General features: G+C 37.7%; 2 protein-coding genes across 12 annotated transcripts in view; both read left to right on the forward strand.

Moving 5' to 3' along the window:
* The window catches only part of LOC113064116 (histone-lysine N-methyltransferase EHMT1-like), a 31473-nt gene extending 23297 nt beyond the window's left edge, over window positions 1-8176 (forward strand). For all 11 annotated transcript variants that reach the window (XM_026234691.1, XM_026234702.1, XM_026234693.1 and 8 more), the window contains 10 exons: window positions 259-363; window positions 528-682; window positions 1219-1386; window positions 1501-1645; window positions 1796-1873; window positions 2373-2488; window positions 4175-4261; window positions 4439-4517; window positions 5394-5569; window positions 5723-8176. In XM_026234691.1, the coding sequence (XP_026090476.1) occupies window positions 259-363; window positions 528-682; window positions 1219-1386; window positions 1501-1645; window positions 1796-1873; window positions 2373-2488; window positions 4175-4261; window positions 4439-4517; window positions 5394-5569; window positions 5723-5906 (1293 nt within the window). In that variant the 3' untranslated portion in view covers window positions 5907-8176. The remainder of the gene's footprint in view (window positions 1-258; window positions 364-527; window positions 683-1218; window positions 1387-1500; window positions 1646-1795; window positions 1874-2372; window positions 2489-4174; window positions 4262-4438; window positions 4518-5393; window positions 5570-5722) is intronic.
* Window positions 8177-10889: 2713 nt separating this feature from the next.
* LOC113063646 (voltage-dependent P/Q-type calcium channel subunit alpha-1A-like) lies at window positions 10890-21049 on the forward strand. The gene is made up of 5 exons (XM_026233985.1): window positions 10890-11624; window positions 14916-15021; window positions 17661-17800; window positions 20158-20273; window positions 20994-21049. Exons 1-5 carry the CDS (start codon window positions 11362-11364, stop codon window positions 21047-21049), a joined length of 681 nt encoding a protein of 226 aa, XP_026089770.1. The 5' UTR covers window positions 10890-11361.
* The last annotated feature ends 2574 nt before the right edge of the window (window positions 21050-23623 follow it).

A 23623-nucleotide genomic window follows, 5' to 3' on the forward strand; every position in this document is an offset into this window, starting at 1 on the left:
AATTATTATTTAAAAGTGTGGTTTCTAGACCCATGTAAAATAATAAAACCTTAAAAAGCCATGGGCATTTTTGTAATGAATATACATTGTCCTTGTTATTTCAAACTTCAAAGTATTTCATTACATAATAATTGTGAGGAAAAACAATCTTGTAAAAATCCTGATATTCCTCACAATTAATGGTGCTTTCAGTATTGTTGTGGACAGTGGGAGCCATGGGGGTCAAAAATATAGATGTAGATGCATTTCTTGTTCCAGGATGATGGAGGTTGGACAGCCATGATTTGGGCCACGGAGTACAAACATGTAGACCAAGTAAAACTGTTGCTCTCCAAAGGGGCTGACATCAACATCCGAGACAAGGTCTGTGTGCTTTGTTTTGTATGTGGAAACTACAGTAAAATCTGCAGTTTCACAGTATTTTGTAGTTGACTGTCATATTTTCAATTATTGCATAGGTTCAGATGACAAAGACGGTTTAAACTGCACTGTATTTGATCTGTTGCAATTGCAAACTTTGATTCTAGGAGGAAAATATCTGTCTACACTGGGCGGCATTCTCTGGCTGTGTGGAGATAGCTGAGATCCTGCTGGATGCAAAGTGTGATCTGAACGCCGTCAACATCCACGGAGACTCGCCGATGCACATAGCGTCACGGGAGAGCCGGCTCGACTGTGTGAAGTGAGTAAACCTCAGTTAGGTTTTATCGATCCCAGGCTGATTGATTGGGAAACTTCCTTTCAGTCTTACAGGTCTGTAATGAGGTAGGCTTATTTACAACTTAGAGACGTCTGAGCCGTCCTCCTTGAAGATAACTGTACTGCAGGATTACACCCATATCCGATGTACTGCAGTCTAATCAGGTGCTTGTGTAGATCCCAATCAGCTTAAAGCTGCATTTTTTTTATTGGAGACTGGATCAATGTCATATAGATTTATTGAAGCTGGACACTAGCAATAAAGGCGTGCTCTCATCGTTTCCTGGACAAATTTGATTATTGATCAGTTGGCAGGCAGTTACAGTGATTGGTTGGAGTCCTGAATGTAATATTGCCACAGGAGAAGATGGATTACACATGTGATTTTTCATCCTTAGAATTGGTTTGTTTGAAACCCATGAATTAAAACACTAAGAATGAAAAATGTGAACATTTTTGGAAAATGGTATTTACTTTTAGTAAAAACTTTTAAAAATATCTCTTATGTGCCACCTGTAGCTTGTTTCTGTCACGAGGTGCTGACATAAGTCTTAAGAACAAAGAGGGAGAGACGCCCATGGAGTGCTCCAGCCAGAACTCGAAGGTTTGGACCACCCTTCAAGCCAGCAAAAAGCAGAAAGAAGCTAACAGCAACCAGACTGACCCTGTAGAGAAGCTTCTCAACAGGTAGATCTACTTATTTCATATCTCATTGTCCTTCAGCTCACAGTATTGCCATGTTTATCTAAACCAGAATTAAGACCTAAATTAGCTTTTAAATGACCGTGTAATTGTGTTTAGGGACATCGCCAGAGGCTACGAGAAAGTCCCCATCTCATGTGTGAATGCGGTGGATAGCGAACCCTGTCCTGACAACTACAAATACGTCCCTGATAGCTGTGTGACGTCACCAATGAACATTGACAAAAATATCACCCACTTGCAAGTAAACAAGCTAACTCCTGTTTTTATTGTGCTCAATGATTATAAGAAAAACAATTAATCAACTCAAATTTGAGTTGGCTGGTTAGCTAAGACAGAACATTGAGTGATAAATCTCAGGAAAAAGATGTATAATTGTTATTTCACTCTGCAGTACTGCGTCTGTAAAGACGATTGCTCCTCAGCTAGCTGCATGTGTGGACAACTCAGCCTGCGCTGCTGGTATGATAAAGTAAGTCCATTTCTAAGCTCTCTTCATGTTATATCTGTAAATTAGGAATATTTGGAAAATTTTGAAGCACAGTTACATGAATTACTAGGTCTACTAGCGCTTACTAGTCGTTACATGAATTACTAGCGCTTACTAGCAGTTACATGAATTACTAGCGCTTACTAGCAGTTACATGAATTACTAGCGCTTACTAGCTGTTAATGTAATTTGACTTGGAAAACATCTCCACCTAGAGGTGGAACTAGCTAAGTACAAGACGATGCAAAATGGTCTAGTCAAAAGTATCAGTGGTGCTAAATCAAATATCACTGATTCTAATGCCCATGCTTAAAAATGTTTGTTAATTGTACTTAAAGTATTAAACTAGCTTAGGTAATATTGATATCTTTATCATTCTATGTAATCTAGCATCATGGTGGTGAGTTTCGAATTGCCAAGCACCATGTTGTAATGTGCATTTTTGTACGAGAGTTCAAATGTTTTTTGTTTGTGGCGTCAGGAGAGCCGTCTACTGCCTGAGTTCTGCAATGAGGAGCCACCTCTTATATTTGAGTGCAACCATGCCTGCTCATGCTGGAGAACATGCAAAAACCGTGTGGTACAGAACGGACTGAGGTACCTCACATCCATGCTGATTTATGTCAGTAAAATAACTGTTGCTGATCTCATGATTTTCATTCTTGTGTAATTAATAGCAAGAAAAGATTGTCATCCCAAAACGTTTTGTGATATATATATATGTTTTTTTGTTTGTTTATAATTTTCTACTCCTATTTTTGTGTACAATTGCGGCCCGCTATACAAACCCGATTCATTTTGAAATGTCATGCCAAATATTGGCTCATTTTGGATTTCATGAGAGCTACACATTCCAAAAAAGTTGGGACAGTTAGTAGTAAGAGGCCGGAAAAGTTAAATGTACATATAAGGAACAGTTGGAGGACAATTTTCAACTTATTAGGTCAATTGGCAACATGATTGGGTATAAAAAGAGCCTCTCAGAGTGGCAGTGTCTCTCAGAAGTCAAGATGGGGAGAGGATCACCAATTCCCCCAGTGCTGCGGCGAAAAAATAGTGGAGCAATATCAGAAAGGAGTTTCTCAGAGAAAAACTTTTTCAGAGGAAAAACGTATCATCATCTACAGTACATAACATCATCCAAAGATTCAGAGAATCTGGAACAATCTCTGTGCATAAGGGTCAAGGCTGAAAACCATACTGGATGCCCGTGATCTTCGGGTCCATAGAAGGCACTGCATAACATACAGGAATGATACTGTAATGGAAATCACAACATTGGCTCAGGATTACTTCCAGAAAACATTGTCGGTGAACACAATCCACCGTGCCATTCGTCGTTGCCAGCTAAAACTCTATAGGTCAAAAAAGAAGCCATATCTAAACATGATCCAGAAGCGCAGGCGTTTTCTCTGGGCCAAGGCTCATTTAAAATTGACTGTGGCAAAATGGAAAACTGTTCTGTGGTCAGACAAATCAATGCTGAAAGGTATATCCAAATTCTAGAACAACATGTGCACCCATCCAGACGTCGTCTATTTCAGGGAAGACCTTGCATTTTCCAATATGACAATGCCAGACCACACACTGCATCAATTACAACATCATGGTGTAGGAGGAGGATCCGGGTACTGAAATGGCCAGCCTGCAGTCCAGATCTTTCACCCATCGAAAACATTTGGAGCATCATAAAGATAAAGATGCGACAAAGAAGACTTAAGACAGTTGAGCGACTAGAACCCTGTATTAGGCAAGAATGGGACAACATTCCTATTGCTAAACTTGAGCAACATGTCTCCTCGGTCCCCTGACGTTTGCAGGAATCTCCTCTTCTTTTATAAAAAGAAGAGAGGATGCCACACAGTGGTAAACATGGCCTTGTCTCAACTTTTTTTGAGATGTGTTGATGCAATGAAATTTCAAATCAACTTATTTTTCCCTTAAAAGTATACATTTTCTAGTTTTAAACATTTGATATGTCATCTGTGTTGTATTCTGAATAAAATATTACAATTTGAAACTTCCACATCATTGCATTCTGTTTTTATTCACAATTTGTACAGTGTCCCAACGTTTTTGGAATCGGGTTTATAAATCTATGAACTCTAGTTTGAAAACTTTTTATATAGAGAACAGGATGATTTATATATTGGCTATATCTGTTATATGTGTCATTCAGTATAATGCTGAAGTTTATTATTTATTTTACAAAAAAACTCACTTAGTTGATATATTGTAGTATATGATGTGGATTGAGTGGTTTTCTCTTAAATTGTTTCTTAGGATAAGACTGCAGTTGTTCAGGACGCAGATGATGGGATGGGGTGTCAAGACGTTACAGGATATCCCGCAAGGAACATTTGTTTGCGAGTGAGTTTCTTATTTAGAACCCTTTTGAGCTTTATGATGTTTCTAAAGTTGACTGAGGCCTGTGTCATATCTTCCTGACTGTGTGTGACTGTGCAGATGTTTGTTTAGGTGTGTCAGTGTGGATACGATTGTGTGCTAAGTGTGTTTGTACCCTAATGTTTCATTTCCTTCCAACAGATATGTTGGTGAGATCATCTCTGATGCCGAAGCAGATGTCAGAGAGAATGACTCCTATCTTTTCAGTCTGGACAGCAAGGTATTGCCACCCTAAGATGACTTCCCTTCAAAATCACATTACCTCTCCTGTCTGCTCCTGGCAATAGTGGATTATCTGCATGCCTGCAAGAACATTTTGCATATATCGTTAAGATTACCTCTGTCAGCACAGAAGAATAATTTATTCTTTATTTATTTGACTGTATCATGATATTTTAGTACTTGTATTTTAGGCCTTCAGTAGTCTTGCATAGACAGATGTTGGATTGATGGCATAAAATCTGGGCTGTACTACAGCTTATTCTGGCCGAGAACCATCAATTTAAAAGGAAGAGTCTAACCAGCATGCAAGCAAGCAACCACAATGGGGAAAAACTGAACTACTGAAATCAGTTATGATAAGAAATTAATCAAATATATACTTTTAAAAAGTATTCTAAAATTAATAAATGAAAGGTGATTAATACTTTAAATAAATAATTAATTAAAGCCCATTATAAAGGACGCATTAAATTGATCAGAAGGAACAGTGAATGTTTATACATTGTCAAAATCAATTTTAGTAATGGCTCTTGAAAATTCAGCTTTACTATTGCAGGAATAAATTGCATTTTAAAATACAGTATATTGAAACAGAAAACAGTTACATTTGAGATTGTAATATTTCACAACATTATGTTTGTTTTTTTCCATTCAAAAAAAATCATACATATTCTACTGGTGTGTGTGTGAGTGAATATATATATATATATCTGTGTGTGTGTGTGCGTGTGCGTGCGTGTGCGTGCGTGCGTGCGTGTGTGTGTGTGTGATTATGTGTAAAATACTTAAAAAGAACAAGGAATAATGAAAGCTCATCCTTATTGCTCTTTTCAGTCTGACCTTCTCAATGTATTTTCTTTCACTGCTGTTGCAGGTGGGTGATATGTACTGCGTTGATGCGCGTTTCTATGGCAACATCAGCCGCTTCATAAACCATCACTGTGAGCCGAATCTGTTTCCCTGTCGAGTGTTCACCTCTCACCAGGACCTCAGATTTCCTCACATCGCGTTCTTCGCCTGCAAGAACATCAGTGCCGGAGACGAACTTGGGTCTGATTTGCATCATTGTCCGTTTACTTGCTAATACTCAATTTAGGTTGACTCATCATGTTAGTTTCCTCATCGTGCAATTCATGAATGCATTTGTCGGCGCTCATTTATTTTTACCGGAATATAAAATTGGAATTTCTCTCCCCGTCTCAGGTTTGATTACGGTGATCACTTCTGGGATGTAAAAGGGAAGCTGTTCAGATGCCAGTGTGGCTCGTCCAAATGCAAGCACTCAGCCACTGCCGTCGCCCAGAGACAGGCAGACAGTACGCCGGGAGACCAGCAGCCCAGCGCCCTGCCCGATACCAGCTCGTCCACCCCATCCAGCCCCAGCTAAGCCCTCTGACAACCATCTTTCCCACATAAGACATCCGGTTCTCCTACTTTTACGGTCACCTCCCATCACCAGCACGGGCACTTCTGCTATCTCTAATCAGCTCCGGTTACCAACCCGGGCCACTTGATGCCACACCCACAGTGCCACATTTATCTCCGGTGGTCTGAAAGCCTTGATTGGTTAAAACGGTTTAGGGGTTTGAAGTCTTGAAGGTGCACAGTTAGAGTTTTTTTCAGGGTGTTCACTACGCACATTTTGTAGAGGTTTTTTATCGTCACCCTGCCCCTTTGGGCCGTGATACATCATGAAAAGAGCTCAAAGTGGATTCCTGTTTTTTTTTTCTCTTGAGAATGATCCTGTCTGAGCCAGTTTTTGGACTTTGCAACCGGTTTCCGTTGAGTACTACCTTATTCTTGTCGCACAGTGTTCTCCTGCCCGACTCGAACTCCTGCGTCATTCGCATACACGCATCTTGTCCTCTTTTATGAACTTATTCTTCAAGGTTTTACTTCAGCTGTCAAGGTCAGCGAAAACTGAACTATCGATTCCCAAATGAGTTTCAAATAATGTTCGTTTAACACTTCATGCATCTGTTTGGTTTACTTTTCTTCAGAATTTAGTTTTTGTACATTCACAGAATATGCAGATTATTATGTAAAGGTATTCAAAGACCAACCTTTTTTTCCCAGTATCCTTTTCTGAGTCCTTCAGTGGGCTGTATTAACTTGAGATGAACTATTGGCTAGCGATCATTGGACTTAAGCGCCCATCTGTGATTGGTTCACAGACGCAGGACGTCATGTCAGTGCTACCAAAGTCATGAAAAGGCCTCTGAATTTCCTCCCGGTAAAAAGTCCAGGTCTTGAGTATAAATGCGTTTTAATGGCGAATCGCCACTGGAAATGCAAATTAATCCTGGACGAGTCTAAAAACGAGCCCTATGGGTTATTTCCTGCATGTTACAGGCCTGGTTAGACACGGCTGTTGTAATAAATACTACTTGCACCTCCCATCAATGCAAATGCAAACTGTAAAATATTTCTGTGCATACTTTCGGTCACAATGATGGAACCTATTAGCATGCTTTTGAGACACGTGCTTTAGGAATAGGACTGGAACGTTTCCCTCTGGTGGAATGAAATGCGGTCGGGTGTAGGAAAACGCAAATGGTGCTGAAAAAAGGTTTTTGTTATTTTTTTTTTTATTACTAAGTGAATACAAGTTGTAAAATATGGTTTTCTTTTTCATTTGTATTTTTTAATTGGCATCACTTTGTTTTTTTCTAACTGTAATTTGACATAGTTAGCCTGTATCAATTTTGTTCCATAAGTTCACGTTGATGGTGAAACTATGACAGTCTTTTTAAATGTTGATAGTGTAGTCATGTCCTTCGTGCAAATCAAGACATACAGTAGAGTTTCAAAACACTGCAAAATGAGGAGGAACAAAGAAAACTGTAACACATTTCTGGACCGTGAACCATGATGCACAACCGTTCTGGTTGTGTTTTTCTTTTTCAATAAATTTACTACTCATAAAAGAGAAACATCTCTGTCACTGTCATGCAAGGGTAACATCAAGTATGATGAGAACTAGTTTTTAATATCTGCTGTTCATCTCATAACTCTCTTTGAAGAAGCAGATAATTCATGTTTTTGTCTTTGGAGTAACACTTTTTAAACCCATGTGGCCACAAATGTGATGCAAAACAGGAAGCCTTTTGATTATTTATTTATAAATTCTTTGATTATTCTCTTCCTGATTACTTGAGATTTGAGTTGTAATTGATTCAAAGAAATGTGAGCTGATAATTACGCCGCTTTGACTTTTGATAAAGGCTTTTTACTAATGAGACAGGAAACCTCCTTTCCGCATTCCACAGTTGCAGACTTTTAAGACCTGTTCACTATTACAGCGGTCAGTACAATTATGAAGATCACGCTTCGTGGATAGACTGTTACGGCTGAGAAGCTGGATTGTGAAAATTCATAGAGCTGCACAAGGTTAACAATTAAGCAGAGCCATGAAGAGGTCAACACCGCATTACTCTGACTGGAAGGAGAGAAAATCAGCTGTCATCTATGGTAGGATGTTCACTGGGTTTGTCTTTCGAGGTTGCCGTGTCATTAAGTGGGTTGTGGATTGTTACTCATCTGTATCATAGTGAACTCTTTAGTTTATTTTAATAATAGATAATGATGTAAATGACTTGCTTTAGTGACATTTAGTGGCATTTAGGTTTAGTGACATTAAATGATGAGCTGAGACTGAATGTCTTTTTCTGGGTGAATTTCACAAAAACATGTCCAGGTTATGTACAAGGGAAGCTTGTTTCTGCCACGTGTTTAAAAAAAAAAAATTAATAAGGTAATTGCGGCCGTTTTATCTCACAATTCAGTGTTTGCATCCAACAAATCTGAGTTTACACCTTAAAATTTCAAATTTATAGTCTGAATTTTAAGATATAAATTCTTAAATTATGAGGGAAAAGTCTGAATTGTAAAAAGTCTTAATTGAATAATTCACAGTTGTACTAGTTTTTGTCCTGTGGCGAAACAGGCTTCCATAAATTTTGCATTGTGATATTTACTTATGACAATAATAAGGAATTCGGTTTTTTTAATCATTACCTTTTTTCATTCCAAATATTATCAGTGTTAATAATAATAATATTTTTTTCAATGTCTAAAGAATTACTGTAATACAATAAAGTTTGTATTTAAATCAATATAAGTACAAACTACATTAATATATCTCAGTTTATACTTTTTCTTGATATTTATTTTCATTACGGGAATAAAAACTTTTTTTTTTGGCTTTGTAGTAATAAGAATTGAAGGGAATTTAATTATTTTGTAGTAGTTTTATTATATTTATTTGTTTGTTTAATTTTAATTCTGAAAAAAATACTTATACAGTTGGCTCTAAATATAGATTTTGTAATACTTATTACTTTATATAGGATAAAGATTACAGCAAGTCCTTTATAGTTGGCCCTATACCAAGCATGCCTTTGTCTCATTACCTGTAATGTGTGTGATTTCTTTGAGTAAGTCTGTTTATCATCTCTCATCTTATTAAAAAAATAAAGCTGCCCGATTGGCCACGCTTAGAACATGGCGGATGTTGACTCTGGGCACAGAGTTCAGTTCCTGGGCTCATTCTTCTGAGCCACCTGACAATCAGAGGAACAAAAAAGAAGCTTTTACAGAACTATCCAGCAAAGGCAGTCTGTATGAGGAGAGCCAAAATGCCAGAGATGACCGGAACAATGCAGAATGTAGCAAATATGCCACTGTGGTAGAGCTGGAGAGGCCCAGAGACCTGAGGAACATGGATATCATCAGCGCCCATGAAATGTGTCAAGAGCAGGTAGCAGCACGGGAGGAGAGGTGAGCAGCAGGGGATCATTTGAAATGGACCACAAAACCAGTCTTAAGTGTCAATTTTTCGAAATTGAGATTTATACATCATCTGAAAGCTGAATAAATAAGCTTTACGTTGTTGTATGGTTTATTAGGATTGGACAACATTTGGCAGAGATCTGAAAATCTGGAATCTGTGCAAAATACTTACAAAATAAATAAATAAATAAATTGCCTTTAAATTTGTCCAAATGAATTCTTAGCCATGCATACAACTAATCAAAAATTAAGTTTTGATATATTTATGGTATGAAAATGTATAAAATATCTTCATGGATCATGATCTTTACTTAATATACTTATAATTTTTGGCATCAAAGAAAAATCTGTAATTTTGACCCATACAATGTTTTTATTTATTTATTTATTTGTTTGTTTTGGCTATTTCTACAAATATACCCCAGTGACTTAAGAGTGGTTTTGTGTCCCAGGGTCACATATATGAACTGTACAGTGGCCTCAAAAAGTATTTGCACTTATTCATGCAGTATATGGAATGTATGAACTGAATTGTGCAAATAAAATTTCAAACCTTATCTAATCAGAACTGTAAAAATATATATAATTTAGTGCTTTATATAATCTAATATATTTTATTGATGCTCAATAATTAAGTTATTATTATCAATGTTTAAAAAAAATGTTTTTTTTTTGTGGGAACAGTGATATATATTTTTTTTTTCAATGAATAGTAATCATCTCAACAGGAAAATATTCTTGGGAGAAAATGCAGAAAATGCAAAATACAGAGATCCAAGAACTGTCCTAAGATTGAAAGCTTATTTCCCTTGTATCTTCCATCTGGGTGTGTGTGTGTGTGTGTGTGTCTTGAATCCTTTCCACTGCAATCCCCTAGGGTGTTGTAGGATGGGGCTCTGGTATGCCACACATCCAGAGATTAGCTCAACAGCCTGGAGTCTCATGAGATTTTGTGCCTCTGGGTCTGGACTGGCTGCATGCAGACAGACAGTTCTTCACACTTACCAATTCTAATGCCTTGAGCTTCACATCTGGACATGCTGAATACTTTTCTTTCTTTCAGTTGTCAGTGTGGAGTCAAACCACAAGCCACTACATTTAGATAACTAAATTTGTTTGTTCAATCATCAAATTTGTGCAAATATATTATGAAAATGTGTATGGCCGAGAACAGTATGCATTAAAAAAACCAAACAAAGGCACACAATGCAGCTTGATAATTTACTGACAAAAGCAGGGAACCAACAATTCGCTTTTGCTTTTGTGTAAAGGTGCCACTGATTTTGGCCATCAATTTCCTAACCTATAATGAACAATTAAAAAATATTTTAAGATTCAAATTTTGTAATTTATTGACAACGAAAAGAGCTTTTGCTTGGCCCTTTTACTTCATTTTCAGCAAATGGACACTAAGCAAACAATAAGGCAAACCGTTATTAATATCATTAATTGATGATCAATTAAGACATCCTCCCACTCACGCGCTCTCCAGCAGGTGGTCCTGCCTATAGGGCCGTTTGCGTCACGTGTGAGAGCCTCGCGCAGCGTCCACTCATTTGGCACCATTCGTACCGTGCGCGTCTCCAAGTACAACTGTTGTGTGGAAGCGGAAAGCAAATCATTGCTGAAGAGAAAAAAACGTTTGTGCGTGCTTATGGAATACATGAATTCGCGCTTTTGATTTCACCAGCTCGTTTTTTCCGTCTTCGTGAAGCGTAAGGGATGGTGCACATTTTGGTTCCGTGACCTGTCAGCTGGATCAGGTTGTGTTGGATGGATGTGGCACGAATTGGAAGGTTACACATTTTCCATTGTCTGAAATGCACTCAACGGGAATGACATTTCTATGACAAATTTCTCTTTTGTGCGTTTTTCTGAGCAATGGAGTGAGGCGAGGGCGCACGGAGAGCTGGTTAAAAGGGACTTTATATTTTTAATTCACTTCACATAGACTGATGGAAACTCTACGTGGTAACATATGTCTGTACTGTAATGTGCACTCTTCATCTAATATTTAATGCCAGTTTGGATTTTACCTGTTGGATATCTGCATGTCTAGGATGGCTCGCTTTGGAGACGATCTGTCCACCCGCTATGGAGGTCCAGCGTGCGCCGGGAGAGGGGGAGCCCGGGCAGGAGGTCCCTCGGGCGGTCAAAGAATGTACAAACAGTCGATGGCTCAAAGAGCCAGGACAATGGCTTTATATAATCCTAAACAAACCAAACAGAACTGCTTCTCTGTCAACCGCTCTTTGTTCATCTTCAGTGAGGACAATATCATCAGGAAATACGCCAAAAGAATAACCGAGTGGCCATATCCTTAATATTCCAAAAAAAAAAAAAAAAAAATCTTCATGGCATCTCCACTTCTACATTTTATATCGTTCTTGTTTAGAAAGCATGTAAATACACGCTTTTGATCTGGCAATGTCAAACGGACTGTTGCGTGCTGAAATGGTGATTGACACTGACATGTCTTTTGTTTTCACGTGTTCACGCACTTTTTTTTTCATTTGACAGCTGGTGGCCGTGTCAGGGTGTTGGCTGAGCAGCCTTTTTATTTTCTGGTTCAAACGTAGGAAAGTCAAGCGCTCAAAAAACCCTGGGCTAAGGTTTTTTTCTTCTTCTTAAACCCCGGTTACAGACTATACCATCGAGTATTTAGCGTTTCAAAAGGGATTTGGCCCCACCAAATACATAGTGTGAAATAAGCGGCATAAGAACGTTACAGTTAATTGATTGGCAACAGACAACCAATCATAAACTGGCATAGCGCTTCCTCATTGAATAGTCATTTATTCAGCTTAGTCACAGAAACTTTCACGCGCTGTTTATTTCTAAGATGTTAAAACGTCGAACAGTGAAGATTCAAAACGGTTTCTGCGGTTGCAGCTTTACACAGACACGCAGTTGCATGTCGCGTATTGTATTTTTCCAGTGATATTGGCCTTATAAATGTGAAAATCATAACGGCTGCGGGGTTTAACGTGCAGTGTGAAATGTATAACTCAGGATAAAGTATGAAAAGGGTGAAACATTGGACAAAAAAGCTCAGGATTACATTTACCAAGTGAGAAAACAGTCTCATGACTATGGTGTTAAACCTAGATTTAGTTGTAAACTAAGTAAAGCTAATGTGTGGCAATAATGGCAATGTTAAATAGTTGCCTACTACTACTACTACTACTACTACTGTTGATACTAATAATTCAATAAAATAATATAGTTCATTAGCATAAGTAAGTTGTTAACAAGGTTGCTAGTAGTTAATACACAATAAATATGGGTAACCTATGTATATCATTGTTTACCATCAAAGTTTAAAATCATTTACATTTTATAATTCAAAATGTTTCTTCCAGAAGAAATGTATAAACCCAGAGAGTTTTTAATTCATAATTTAATTTTATTATTATTGTTATTATTTTGCATATTGTTTGTGAAAAGCTGTAGAGCTCTCCAGGGTCCTGAAATCTCACCGTTGATGTTCCAGTCTCCAACATTTACTAGAATTTTAAAGCACTGTGCAATCAGATACCCTGCCTTTATTTCTGATAAATACGTCCAATTTGTCGTACAGTCCATTTAAAATGCATCTTTATGGAATTCAGGCATTCATAGCATTAGGTTTCTATAGCGTGTAGAGATCCCTCAAGGGGTGACAAGAATGTAATTGAAGAGGCCATTGGACATTTCCTTTTTAATTCTTTGCCTTAATGAATAGCGATTCCCGTTAAGACCTATAGCCGCAGGGAACGGGCATGGAATATAAATTGGAAAAATGGATCCTGTCCAAAGAATGGAATATTATGGCCGACCACCCATAAAGATGTTAGCAGCCCTTTAGTGTTTCCTTTAAAAAGGATGAAAAAGATTTTTATAATGACAAGTTTGTTGGGCTTACACAAACATCTCACAAACACAATAAGGTTGCACAAATGGCTGTGCTGAGGGAGAAACCGTCATTCCAACTTAATGGGAAATCGTGATCTCTGCACTGAAATGTTCCAAAGCATTTCTCACTTTTATGCCCAGACCTCTGCATGTCATTTCCAGCATGGAAGGAGGTTATGTATTCATTCAGGATTACTGCTAGTGGGTTTGACAAAGGTCGTCTGGGAATGCCAAGGACACAAAGTTGGATGTCAGTAGCTTGATTAAGCTTGGAGGTATGTGAGTTGAACTCTGTTGGGGTTGTTCTGTCCTCATCTTCTTCTGATTTAGTGATTGAGTGTTTACGTGACACAATCCTTTTGTCATTGGTGGGCAGTGTGGGGGAAATTCACAAGTAGTTATTCCCGAGGAATGCTTTAAGTGTGATAGTTCACCGTTATGTCATTCTAAATCTGTATAATTTAAGGTTGGAATATACAACTTCAGCACAGATTTTGCCCTGATTTGAAGTCTGGATGTGTCGAGACTAGTTGCCGAAAGACAGAGCTAGTCTGTAGATTTTGTTTAGACGGCAGAGTTGTAAGATTTTGCAGAAAATCAGGTAGTTTATGATGGACACAAACCACAATTTTATAGCTTCAGAATTTGATTTTATGCTGAGGATATTTTGAGCTGATTTTAGAGTAAATAAGCTGTGTCCGAAATTGCATACTGTCTAGTACGACTGTATTTAATTTTAAACTTACTTGGTATCTGTTAAAAAAGTATTAAAAAAGTATAGTATTATGGTCACAGGACCTACCAGCACCAGTTGTGTCACTTTACAAATTCTCTCCCATCGCCTCAAGTGTCCTTTGAATGTGCACTATACAGTATTATTAATCTGGGTACTTTTTCACCAACTATAAATTCTGTGAGTTTGGAATTTCTACTGTTTACGTGTACTGTTTTTCACCTGCTATATAATATGAAAGCAGACATGTTTGGACACATTGATTATTGTTTTGAATTGTTGCTCATCTCCTAGCACTGTTTGTAAATGAGTTTTTCAGACAATTTGAAAGTCTGGTAGTGTGCAATCCTCATTTAGTTTATGATGCCCAGTCTTTCTCTGTAACCTTTTATAAAGTTGGCAAATATATTATGCATAGTGTTTTAAAATCCGCTCAGATTCTAAAAGTCATGTATGGTATTTCTCCCTTTAATTTCTTCTGTGGAACACAAAAGAAGATATTTGGAAAGTCAATGAACAATATAAAACCCCATAGAGTGCTGCACCCGTGAGGTCAAACCAGAAATACAAATTTGCCATGGGTTGTTTTTGAAATTTTTGAAAGTTTTATTTTTATAATGGGGTTTTTCAGTTTATGAGCAAAAAGGTCTGATATATAAATTCAAAATAATTAGATTTTACTCACAAATACTCATAAATTGAAAAAAATGCTTTACAGAAACCTATATGAAGTTATTCTGCATTTTGACATTGACAAACAAAGGCAAATCTTTTTCTTTTTTTTTCTTTTTTTTTGGTTCTCTATGCCCTTTAAGCCAGTATTTTAAAGCATGTGTATCAGCACATTTCCTGTTGAATTTACATCACGCTATAGATACAGTTTCTTGTTCACTTTATTTTGCATAGTCTTACTCTTTGGAATGTTTTTGAATTTGTTATGTTTGTTGTTATTCTGGAATTCTTCCTTGACTCATCCACTCCATTTGAGTACCTTATCCTCACTACCATCATTGCCAACTGCATCGTACTGGCCCTCGAACAGCATCTCCCTGCCATGGACAAGACCCCCATGTCTGAACGCCTGGTGAGCATGCAAATTTTCTGTTTTTCAGTCATTCACTCTTAATTATTAAGGTTTCACATGTCTGTCACATATCAGACTATAATTTTTTTACTCAGTATGACTGCATCCATATCTCTTAAGAGAGAGAAACAGCAATGACAATGCATTCTGCGAAAAGCAGAGCTAGTGAGAGATAACTGTGTATTTGGCTTGCTTTTCTTTCCACCCACACACCCGACATCTCCTCTGGAGTATATTGATTGATCATTTTAGCGGTCTTGCACTGGTTGGCGTGGGTGATCAGTGAGCCTGTGGTAGCGGAGGCTGTTATCCCACTCTCAGAGCTCCCATCCAGGGCCGCTAAGAACCACCCAAGCACTCCACACAGGAGCCATGTCTCGGTCTCATTAAAACCCTGCCTGCTGGGAACCATTGATGAATGTGTGCATAACGCATGATCCAACCTTAACCCATGCAGAGCAAGCTTTGATCAACTGCCTTGCTCTATTTCCCCCGCTCACAACGGCAGTTGTGCCTGTTGAGTCAGAAGGATATAAGGAAGCATCTTCAAAGTATGCTGTTGCACAATTAGAACTGGACATGATGGCGGATTAAGGCAGTAACAGTCTGTGAAGCTGAATATGCAGGCAATGATGTTAGATTCCACTCTCCCTGGAGGAGTGCTGGAAACACCGAAAGGAAAACAGCATGAGACTAGAAGGTCAATTGGGTCCTCTTGAAAACAACTTCCTGATGCTAAAAATACAACTTTTTATTCTTATCGTGTAGGTTTATGGGTTTCGGTTGCATTTGGTCAAAACCAAATGGTTAACCTTCTTTAGTCAACATAAAAAGTATGTTTTAGCTGCTCCTTATCATGATAAACACATTTTTGGTTTTGTTTTGTTTTGCTGAAAATGTCCCCCTTCCCCTTTTGTGTGTGTGTGTGTGTATGCTGTCAATGTTAAAAATGGTTTGGCTGCTTAAAGTGCCCCAATTATGCTATTTGAAAGGATCATAATTTGGTTTTGGGAGTCCCCAACAACAGGTTTACATGCATGCAAGGTCAGAAAACACTTTAATATTCTTATAGTATGCATTTAAATGTACCTTATTTCTTAACAACTCTCAAACAATTAGTTAGAAGATTTCATCTTTCCAAACCCCCACTTTGCGTGAGGCTACTCTACACAACGCAACATATTTTGAACACTCGACAGAACATTACAGCAACAATTATCAATCATATTTACAGGCTGTAATCTGAAGGAGCAAGCTGGTCTAAACAAACTGGGCACTGAATCGTGTTTCAAGAACTACCATTTTATGAATCCTGCGTTGAATTGCGTTGACAGGAAGCAGTCGTCAGTGAGATGACAGGAAGACATTAAAAGTTTGGCAGTCCTTAACTGAAGAGTTATTGCAGTTTTCATTGCTCCCTATAGCAAGGGTTCCACCTCAACCTGTCAAATTTATCAACGGCTTGTTTGGTTAACACTGTGACACAACCAATTCCCTACCTGTTGCAGAGCTAAACTGGCCCCCCGATACCCAAACACTACAGACAGGATCTTCATTATTAATAAACTCTTTGGATCTATACATAATAAACTGAAATATGCTGTGTGCCGCCACACTCACTCATTTCTCCGCTCCCATAAATCATCCGTTACGCACAGCCTCACATCTGCTCCCGCGAGCACATTTTTGCCAAGTGATTTCATAGAGACAACACGACAGGCGCTGTCTAGCACCACAGCGATAATTAGACTATTATTGAGAAAATATACACCAATAGAGTGTGATTTCACTTTGGGCACCTTAAGGGAGTGTTCGACACATTTAGTTTTTGTTTAATTATATTTGTGTTTGATAATGAAATATTATGTAATGCATTACTCAAGACTTTTTTACGGGCAATAGAGAGATTTAACACTGTAGTGATTTCCTTTCTGTACCAAGTTATAATCATAAAATGGCATCATGTTGTTGTTATTGGAGATTGTTGTAAGATATGATATTGCTAGGGCAAGTTTTCCATCAAAAAGAGTGCCATGAGAAGACTTATTTATAAGTGGGGTTGATAACTGCACTCATAAAGTGGGAGGGATTTCTGAGAACAGAGCACTGAGAGGTTAGTCCGGTGTAAGTGCCTGTAGAGCCGTAGGGCTCTGGTGACATTAATGGAAATGAGTTCAGAAGCAATGTGACTTGCTGCAGCCAGGACTGAAGCTCTTTAAGTACACTCATCTAACAGATTCCATACCATATACTTGGTATATTTTTCCAGTTTAACTTGGTTTCAGAGTTTTGAGACTTTGTTGTCATTGTTGTTGCTGTAGCATCTGAAACACACACACACACACGCTCACATATATATATTATTATTATTATTTTTACGTTTCTCAGTATATGTAAAGTACTGCTCTTATAATTGTAGTCTGTTCCATTAAAACAAATTTTTCAATCACAATGGAGCATGATTTTACATTGTCACATCTCCCTCCCCATTGCAGCACGAACCCATGCATCTTGACCTTTTCTATGAGTGTTGTGCAGAAAGCTTCAACTTATATTATCTTCTATTCTTTCTATTTTCTTCTATGCTTTCAAATGCACAAAAAACAAGTTACACTTCTTTTTGCTTTCTCCTCCTGCAGGACGACACAGAGCCCTACTTTATCGGAATATTCTGTTTCGAAGCCGGCATTAAGATCATCGCCTTGGGCTTTGTGTTTCACAAAGGCTCTTACCTACGCAACGGCTGGAACGTAATGGACTTTGTGGTTGTTCTGACAGGGTAAGTCCACAGCTGGGGAGGCAGAAACAGTTTCAAATGGATGTATATGTGTGCGTTCTCTGTCCTCGGGAAAGTAAGGGATCGGCTTTGTTTCTTTGTGCCTGTTACAAAGTGTTCTAGTCTGGTCCCCTTCTGTATCTGTGTGAACATTGCCCTCTGGCCGATCTTGTAGTCCTAAAAAAAGTTGAGAGTTTTCAGATATTGGACCTCTTTAGCATTTGTACAGTGTTCCTTTTCCAAATTATGTTTGAGTTACAGTGATGGGAAGAGAATGCATCAGTTTTCATATGCTGATTGCAATTGCCTATCGTTTTTAGGTCGAAATAGGAGTGTCGGTTTGGATGTGGATATTATGGAAGGTCATCCTGAATCCCGCTGAAGTAAACATTAAATATGTATGTGAGACAATTAAGGGAAGGAATTTATTATCTTTACATCAGATGAGTGGCCAGCAGTGTTTGCACTGTTATTTTTCCTAGAATGTTAGCAAAGAGGTCTAAATATATAATGAAGGTGCACCAGGCAGCACAAGAAGAAAATGTAGCTTTAGTTACGGTATTTGACAAAGGTCAGAATAAATGAGGGGAGACACTGTGAAAAATCTGCTGCACTCACAGACATTCCTATCTGGACAGGATTAGATTTCTCAAAGGGACCCTCGGCTGAAAACAGGTCATTTGGTTTGTATTTTTACAGAGGTTGTGTGACAGGATTACAATGAAGTTTTTCTGTTCGGGCAGCACAACCGCAATCAACATAGATAATAGTCACAAAGGTTTCTTGAGCAGTAAATCAGCATATTAGAATGATTTCCGAAGGATCATGTGACACTGAAGACTAGAGTAATGGCTGCTATGAACTCACAATTATTACAGATTATAATATTGAAAGTAATACTGCATTCAATAATGGTTTAAATGAAGGTTTGGTTTTTAGCTGATTTCTGTTTGGGTAAGAGCTCAATGCTAATAGCATTAGGCTCATAGTACTGAGTTTCGTGAATGAGGATCAAGCTATAATGAGCCCAAATTGATATGCAGTATTTGTGCTAGTTCAGCACATTTAATGTCTAAGCTGGTATGCAGTTGATTAGTGAATAAAATGCAGGGGATTTTTTTCCTGAGATGCTTGTTTTGCTCAGACAGACTGTGATCATTTTAAAACAAAGAAGAAAGAGAGAGAGAGAGAGAGACAGAATCGAATGGATATAGATGGGTTTTAGGGATTAGGATTCTAGTTGGAGATCTGAAACTTTGTGGAATGCATTGTAATCCTTATCAGACTGGCTCATGAATGATAATTAGGTGATTATCTAGTAGTCATAACTGATTTGCTGAAAGCCAGGTTAACTGGACCCTAGACAAATTAGGATTACCACTAAGGCTGGTTTCATACCGCAAGCGCGAGCAGCGTATATTTTATACAAAAGAGTGCATTCACACGGAGAGCAGGAGCAGCATCTTGTGAATAAACGCTCAAAATAACTCACACTCACACTAAAATAAAGTGATAACACACTTTTGATGGGCAAAATAAATATGATTTCACAAAAAAAGTGTACAAAAATTCACAGAATAAGCATGTCTAGCGTGTTTTAACAAGAATTGGAGTATGTGAGAAAAGGGTATGAAGAATCAAAAATATATTGAAGATATACACATTTAAACTTTGGGGTGAAAGTACAGTGTAATATAAAAATAAATCATTACAAATAGCACTTATATATTGAAGTATGACTGAAACGACATGATAGCTGTTTTTGTTGTTTACCAAAAAAATATGTAAGGGATCATGCACAGACATTCTTTCTCACAAAGTTGTTTACTTCTGTGAATCAAGCCAGTGGCTTAATGACCCCATGTAATGCTCATTTAATATGCAAAGATGTTAGCCAATCATAGCAGTGTGAGTTTTGCATTGAAATCTCAAAGCAGACATCCAATAGATTCCAATAGAGTGTTCAAAGCCTAACTTCAGGGTAGAAGTTAGCCTTTGAAGCATCTCATTAGAAGTATGGGAAGAAAGCTGATGTATGTTGCATTTCCGAAAGCACATCAAGGCGGTTCAGACTAAGAGCAGATGCAGAGATGGCGTTTGTGTGGAGCAGAATTTACTTCACATACAGCTAGAAAATGTTAAAGAACACAGTGTGCCATGCTTAACTCTAAAACACACACCACACATTTTTATTTTATTAAATTGCAGCCTTTGCTAATTTGGTTTTATTACGATTAAGCGTACACTCATATCAGTTGTTTGTAATATGCAGGTATTATAAACAGTTGGCAGAGGTTTTTGTTAGGTCTTGCAGTCATTTCTTTTATTCAGATTAGCAAAACAATATTATTTTTTCACAGTATATTCATTGTGAATGGCATCGCCATTTCCATACCCAGACATTGTGCTGTTATTACCATTGCCCACTGTTACCTCGACAACAGCAGTCTGGCCTCTGCTGTCCTCAGGAAACCTGGTTAGGCCTTGAGACAATAGCATGCTCTGTTCTTTTATATTTTTTTCACTGTAATCGTCCACGTCTGCAGCTCACTCCTCCTCTGATCCGATTCCTGCAAGACACTAGAGATTTCTCTCCTTGTTTTACATGCATGCATCATAACGGCTCCAAGACCATTAGCTGTAAAGCTACGTTCACATAGAAAGTGATTTTTGCTGAAAGCCACTGTATTGTTTGTTGTTAGTAGGCGATTGTGCCGCAAAATGGTCTAATGTTATTGATCTGTCTATAATTTATAAACAAATGAGATCGGTCACTTGTTCACAGTGTAGTATTTCCTGTACAGTGAATGCTCGTAATGCACAATGTAGATAATAGGGAACGATTCAGAAAGTGTAAATATGCTTTCGATTGGCGCAAATGAGGTCTGGTTTCATGTTGTTTCACATGAACCGCAGCAGCAAATACAGTAGAGTGTGGCTGTCAAATGCAGCTTTGCCGAGCTCAATGGCTCTGGCCCGAGCAGATATAAACAAAACGCTATTGGCTATTTTAAAAAGGGGGCGAGGGTGCTAGATATGTCCCGCCCTCTCTTTCTGTTTCAGTTGAAATTACGACACCACATAGAATAATGCTGCTGGTTTCAAGGCACTTCAGGGGACTTTTAATGATCTAAAGAGCCTTTTTCCACTATAACAATTCTTTTATTCTTTCATCTTTTCATCTTTCCTCTATCAGGCTATCGTCATGTCATTGTCTTTGCAGATGAAGGGAAGGAAGTTCTGGTCACTTGAACCTTATCTGCTCATTAATCGAAAGATGTCTTGGCTTTTTAGCTCCTAGTGGAAACACAGTCGTCATCATTAGGATGATATTTTTAATGGACAAATAGAGCCATGAGATGCTACTTTGGCAGATTTTATGGAAAGGACATCACAGTAATGGACTATTAGAAGTTTTTAAAAGAAGAGACCTTTTCTGAGCTTGGTTAAAAATGAAAATTTGGAAGAATGCAGACACTAGGTTGTAGATAAAAATGGACGGAAAGAGATATTGAAAGGCCACGTCTGTCAGTTTCCATACAACTGACATACAATAGTGAATATACTTAGATTTTTAATTACATTTATTTATCTGGAATTTGAACTTTGGATCTTTTAAATGTATCTGTTGGACTTTTTAAATGTTTTGTTTTCCATTTTGTTTTGTGTTTTGTAAAAGGGCTTGTCCATCATTCCAGAGAGCATTTGACTTGACAAAAATCAGTGTAGTGTAAAATAAGTCAACAATATTTCTCCAATTTCTTTTAGTAAATCATCCTGATGTTGAATCTGGTCAAAATATTGTTTGTGAAATGATAAAGAAAATAATGAGAGCTCTTTTCATTTTGTGGACCAAATCCTGCGAACTTCGAAATGTGCACACATGTGTTTTCAGTGCAGTTAACCGTGGGTCACTTCATGTCATCTAAACCACTCATTAAACTATGACAGGTGAGTTACTGCAAAAATACTACTATAAACTAGGTTGGTGGATAATTCAGCAGCAAAAATTACTCTAGGAAAAATCACGAGTGCACAAAAATTTAATAAATTCTAAACATTTAGTGAAAAAAAAGCATTATTTATAGGGAACAAATAAAAGTGAATGATGCGCTTGAAGCAACACGGAGTAACAGTGTGCAGTGCTCTGCACAGAAGGGTTCAAAGCACAAAGGGAAGAGGATTTTGATGCATAATGTATTATATCTCTGCAATAATTTCATGAGCCTTTTATTTTAACAGTATTAAATTCCAGTTACTGTGTACATGAAAAACAATTCACAGTGCAGTATTGTGATCGAACAGACATCTGGGAGAAAGTAACATGATTCAGAAACAGCACTAAACTTCAGCAAGATTAAGTCCTTTTATGCAAAACCTCTGATCTTGTTCTACAGATCAAGTATAATAATAGAAACAGTGAATCATCTTGGAGAGAGTTTCATCATCTTGACTGTCATAACTGAATGCGACACACAGTTTGAATGCTGAGGATGACAGACAGCCGCAGAGGAGAGAAGAGTTTACAAGAACTTGAATTTAACAACTTAAATATTCATCTGTATCTTACATTAAACTATGAAACAGCTTTTGAACACTTGAAAATATAGTGGACTTAAAATAAATGGTGCTTTATAATCTTTTTGTGCCTTTTGTGGGGCTTAACACTCACACAGAAAACTATACACACAATATCAGATTTGGATCGGTCTTGTCTGACCGATATCCGATCCTGCAGAAAATGGCAGTATCGGAGCCGATACCGATACTTAGTATTGCATCGACACACGCCTAATATTATCAGCTCGAAAAATACGTTAATTTGACTAGAAACACCAGAGACCAGAAATTTAAAGCATGGTTCCAGTCGGACGAGTCTTTTGCGTTCAAGAAAAAGGTGGATATATGTGCATGGATGTGTGCAGTGGTTTTCATCAGAAGAATAAAGGATGTGATTTGTGCCCATGCCTTTTCTCTCCTCTCTGCTCTATTTCTCAGTAAGTGTCAGCTCGAGCTGCCAAACCGTGACTTAACTCAATATTCAGTTGTTTAATGAATAGGCTGGTGTAACGGTGTTGCTCTGGGCAGCAGCAGACCTTTAATCTACAGCCATCACACAGCAAAAGCCTCTAATAGGAGAATAAATCTCCTCCCCTCCCCACTCGAGGTTCAGATCAATAGTACAATGTCCAACAGGAAGAAAGTGAGCAAGGCAGGAGGAAGAAGAAGTTATAGTAGTTTTCTGATGGAAATAAACTGCAGAGAATTTGTAGTTGTGATTTAGATCTATGTTTTATTGCTGTTTTTGTTTTCTCTCTTTTTTTTGTCGTTTTCCATATTTTTTGTTTTTGTTTTGTTTATTGATTTTTGTTGCTCTGTTATTTTAAACTATTTTGAAGGTCGGTCCCCTTATGACAACTGATTCACAGGATCCATATATAGTTTCCTGTCCTCTCTCTACTTATTTTCCTATTTTAAATTATTGCTTTGTATTACAAATTATTTTGATACAGTTTATTTATTGTCATTGTACATCAACTTGATACAATGTATTATCATCACAATAATGTAATTGGATTGCGATTCAAACTGACAAAAAAGACGGATACCCAGCGATATCAAAGTTCTGTCACTTTTTGCGCTCATTTAGACAAATTGTTTCTTTAGTACTTAAACCTTATGAAAAGATGTGAATGCAAAAGAAAAAAAAGAGAGAAAGAAATTGATCAATGCAATATCAGAAGTAAAAGATTGGGGGAAAAAAATAGCAATACATCTGCTTTCTATTGATTTGTGTGTTAGCACTTTGATGTATCTTGATGTAAA

This window comes from Carassius auratus, chromosome 46 (genome assembly GCF_003368295.1).
Source record: "Carassius auratus strain Wakin chromosome 46, ASM336829v1, whole genome shotgun sequence".
NCBI classification, from domain to species: domain Eukaryota; kingdom Metazoa; phylum Chordata; class Actinopteri; order Cypriniformes; family Cyprinidae; genus Carassius; species Carassius auratus.

Bases quoted from the DNA above. Each gene is read 5' to 3' on its own strand.
- LOC113063646 (XM_026233985.1), top strand. From the start codon at position 11,362: ATGTCTAGGATGGCTCGCTTTGGAGACGATCTGTCCACCCGCTATGGA. The intron at 15,022-17,660 runs GTGAGCATGCAA...CTCCTCCTGCAG, and splicing joins CCCCCATGTCTGAACGCCTG to GACGACACAGAGCCCTACTT. The intron at 17,801-20,157 runs GTAAGTCCACAG...ATTTTTTCACAG, and splicing joins TTTGTGGTTGTTCTGACAGG to TATATTCATTGTGAATGGCA.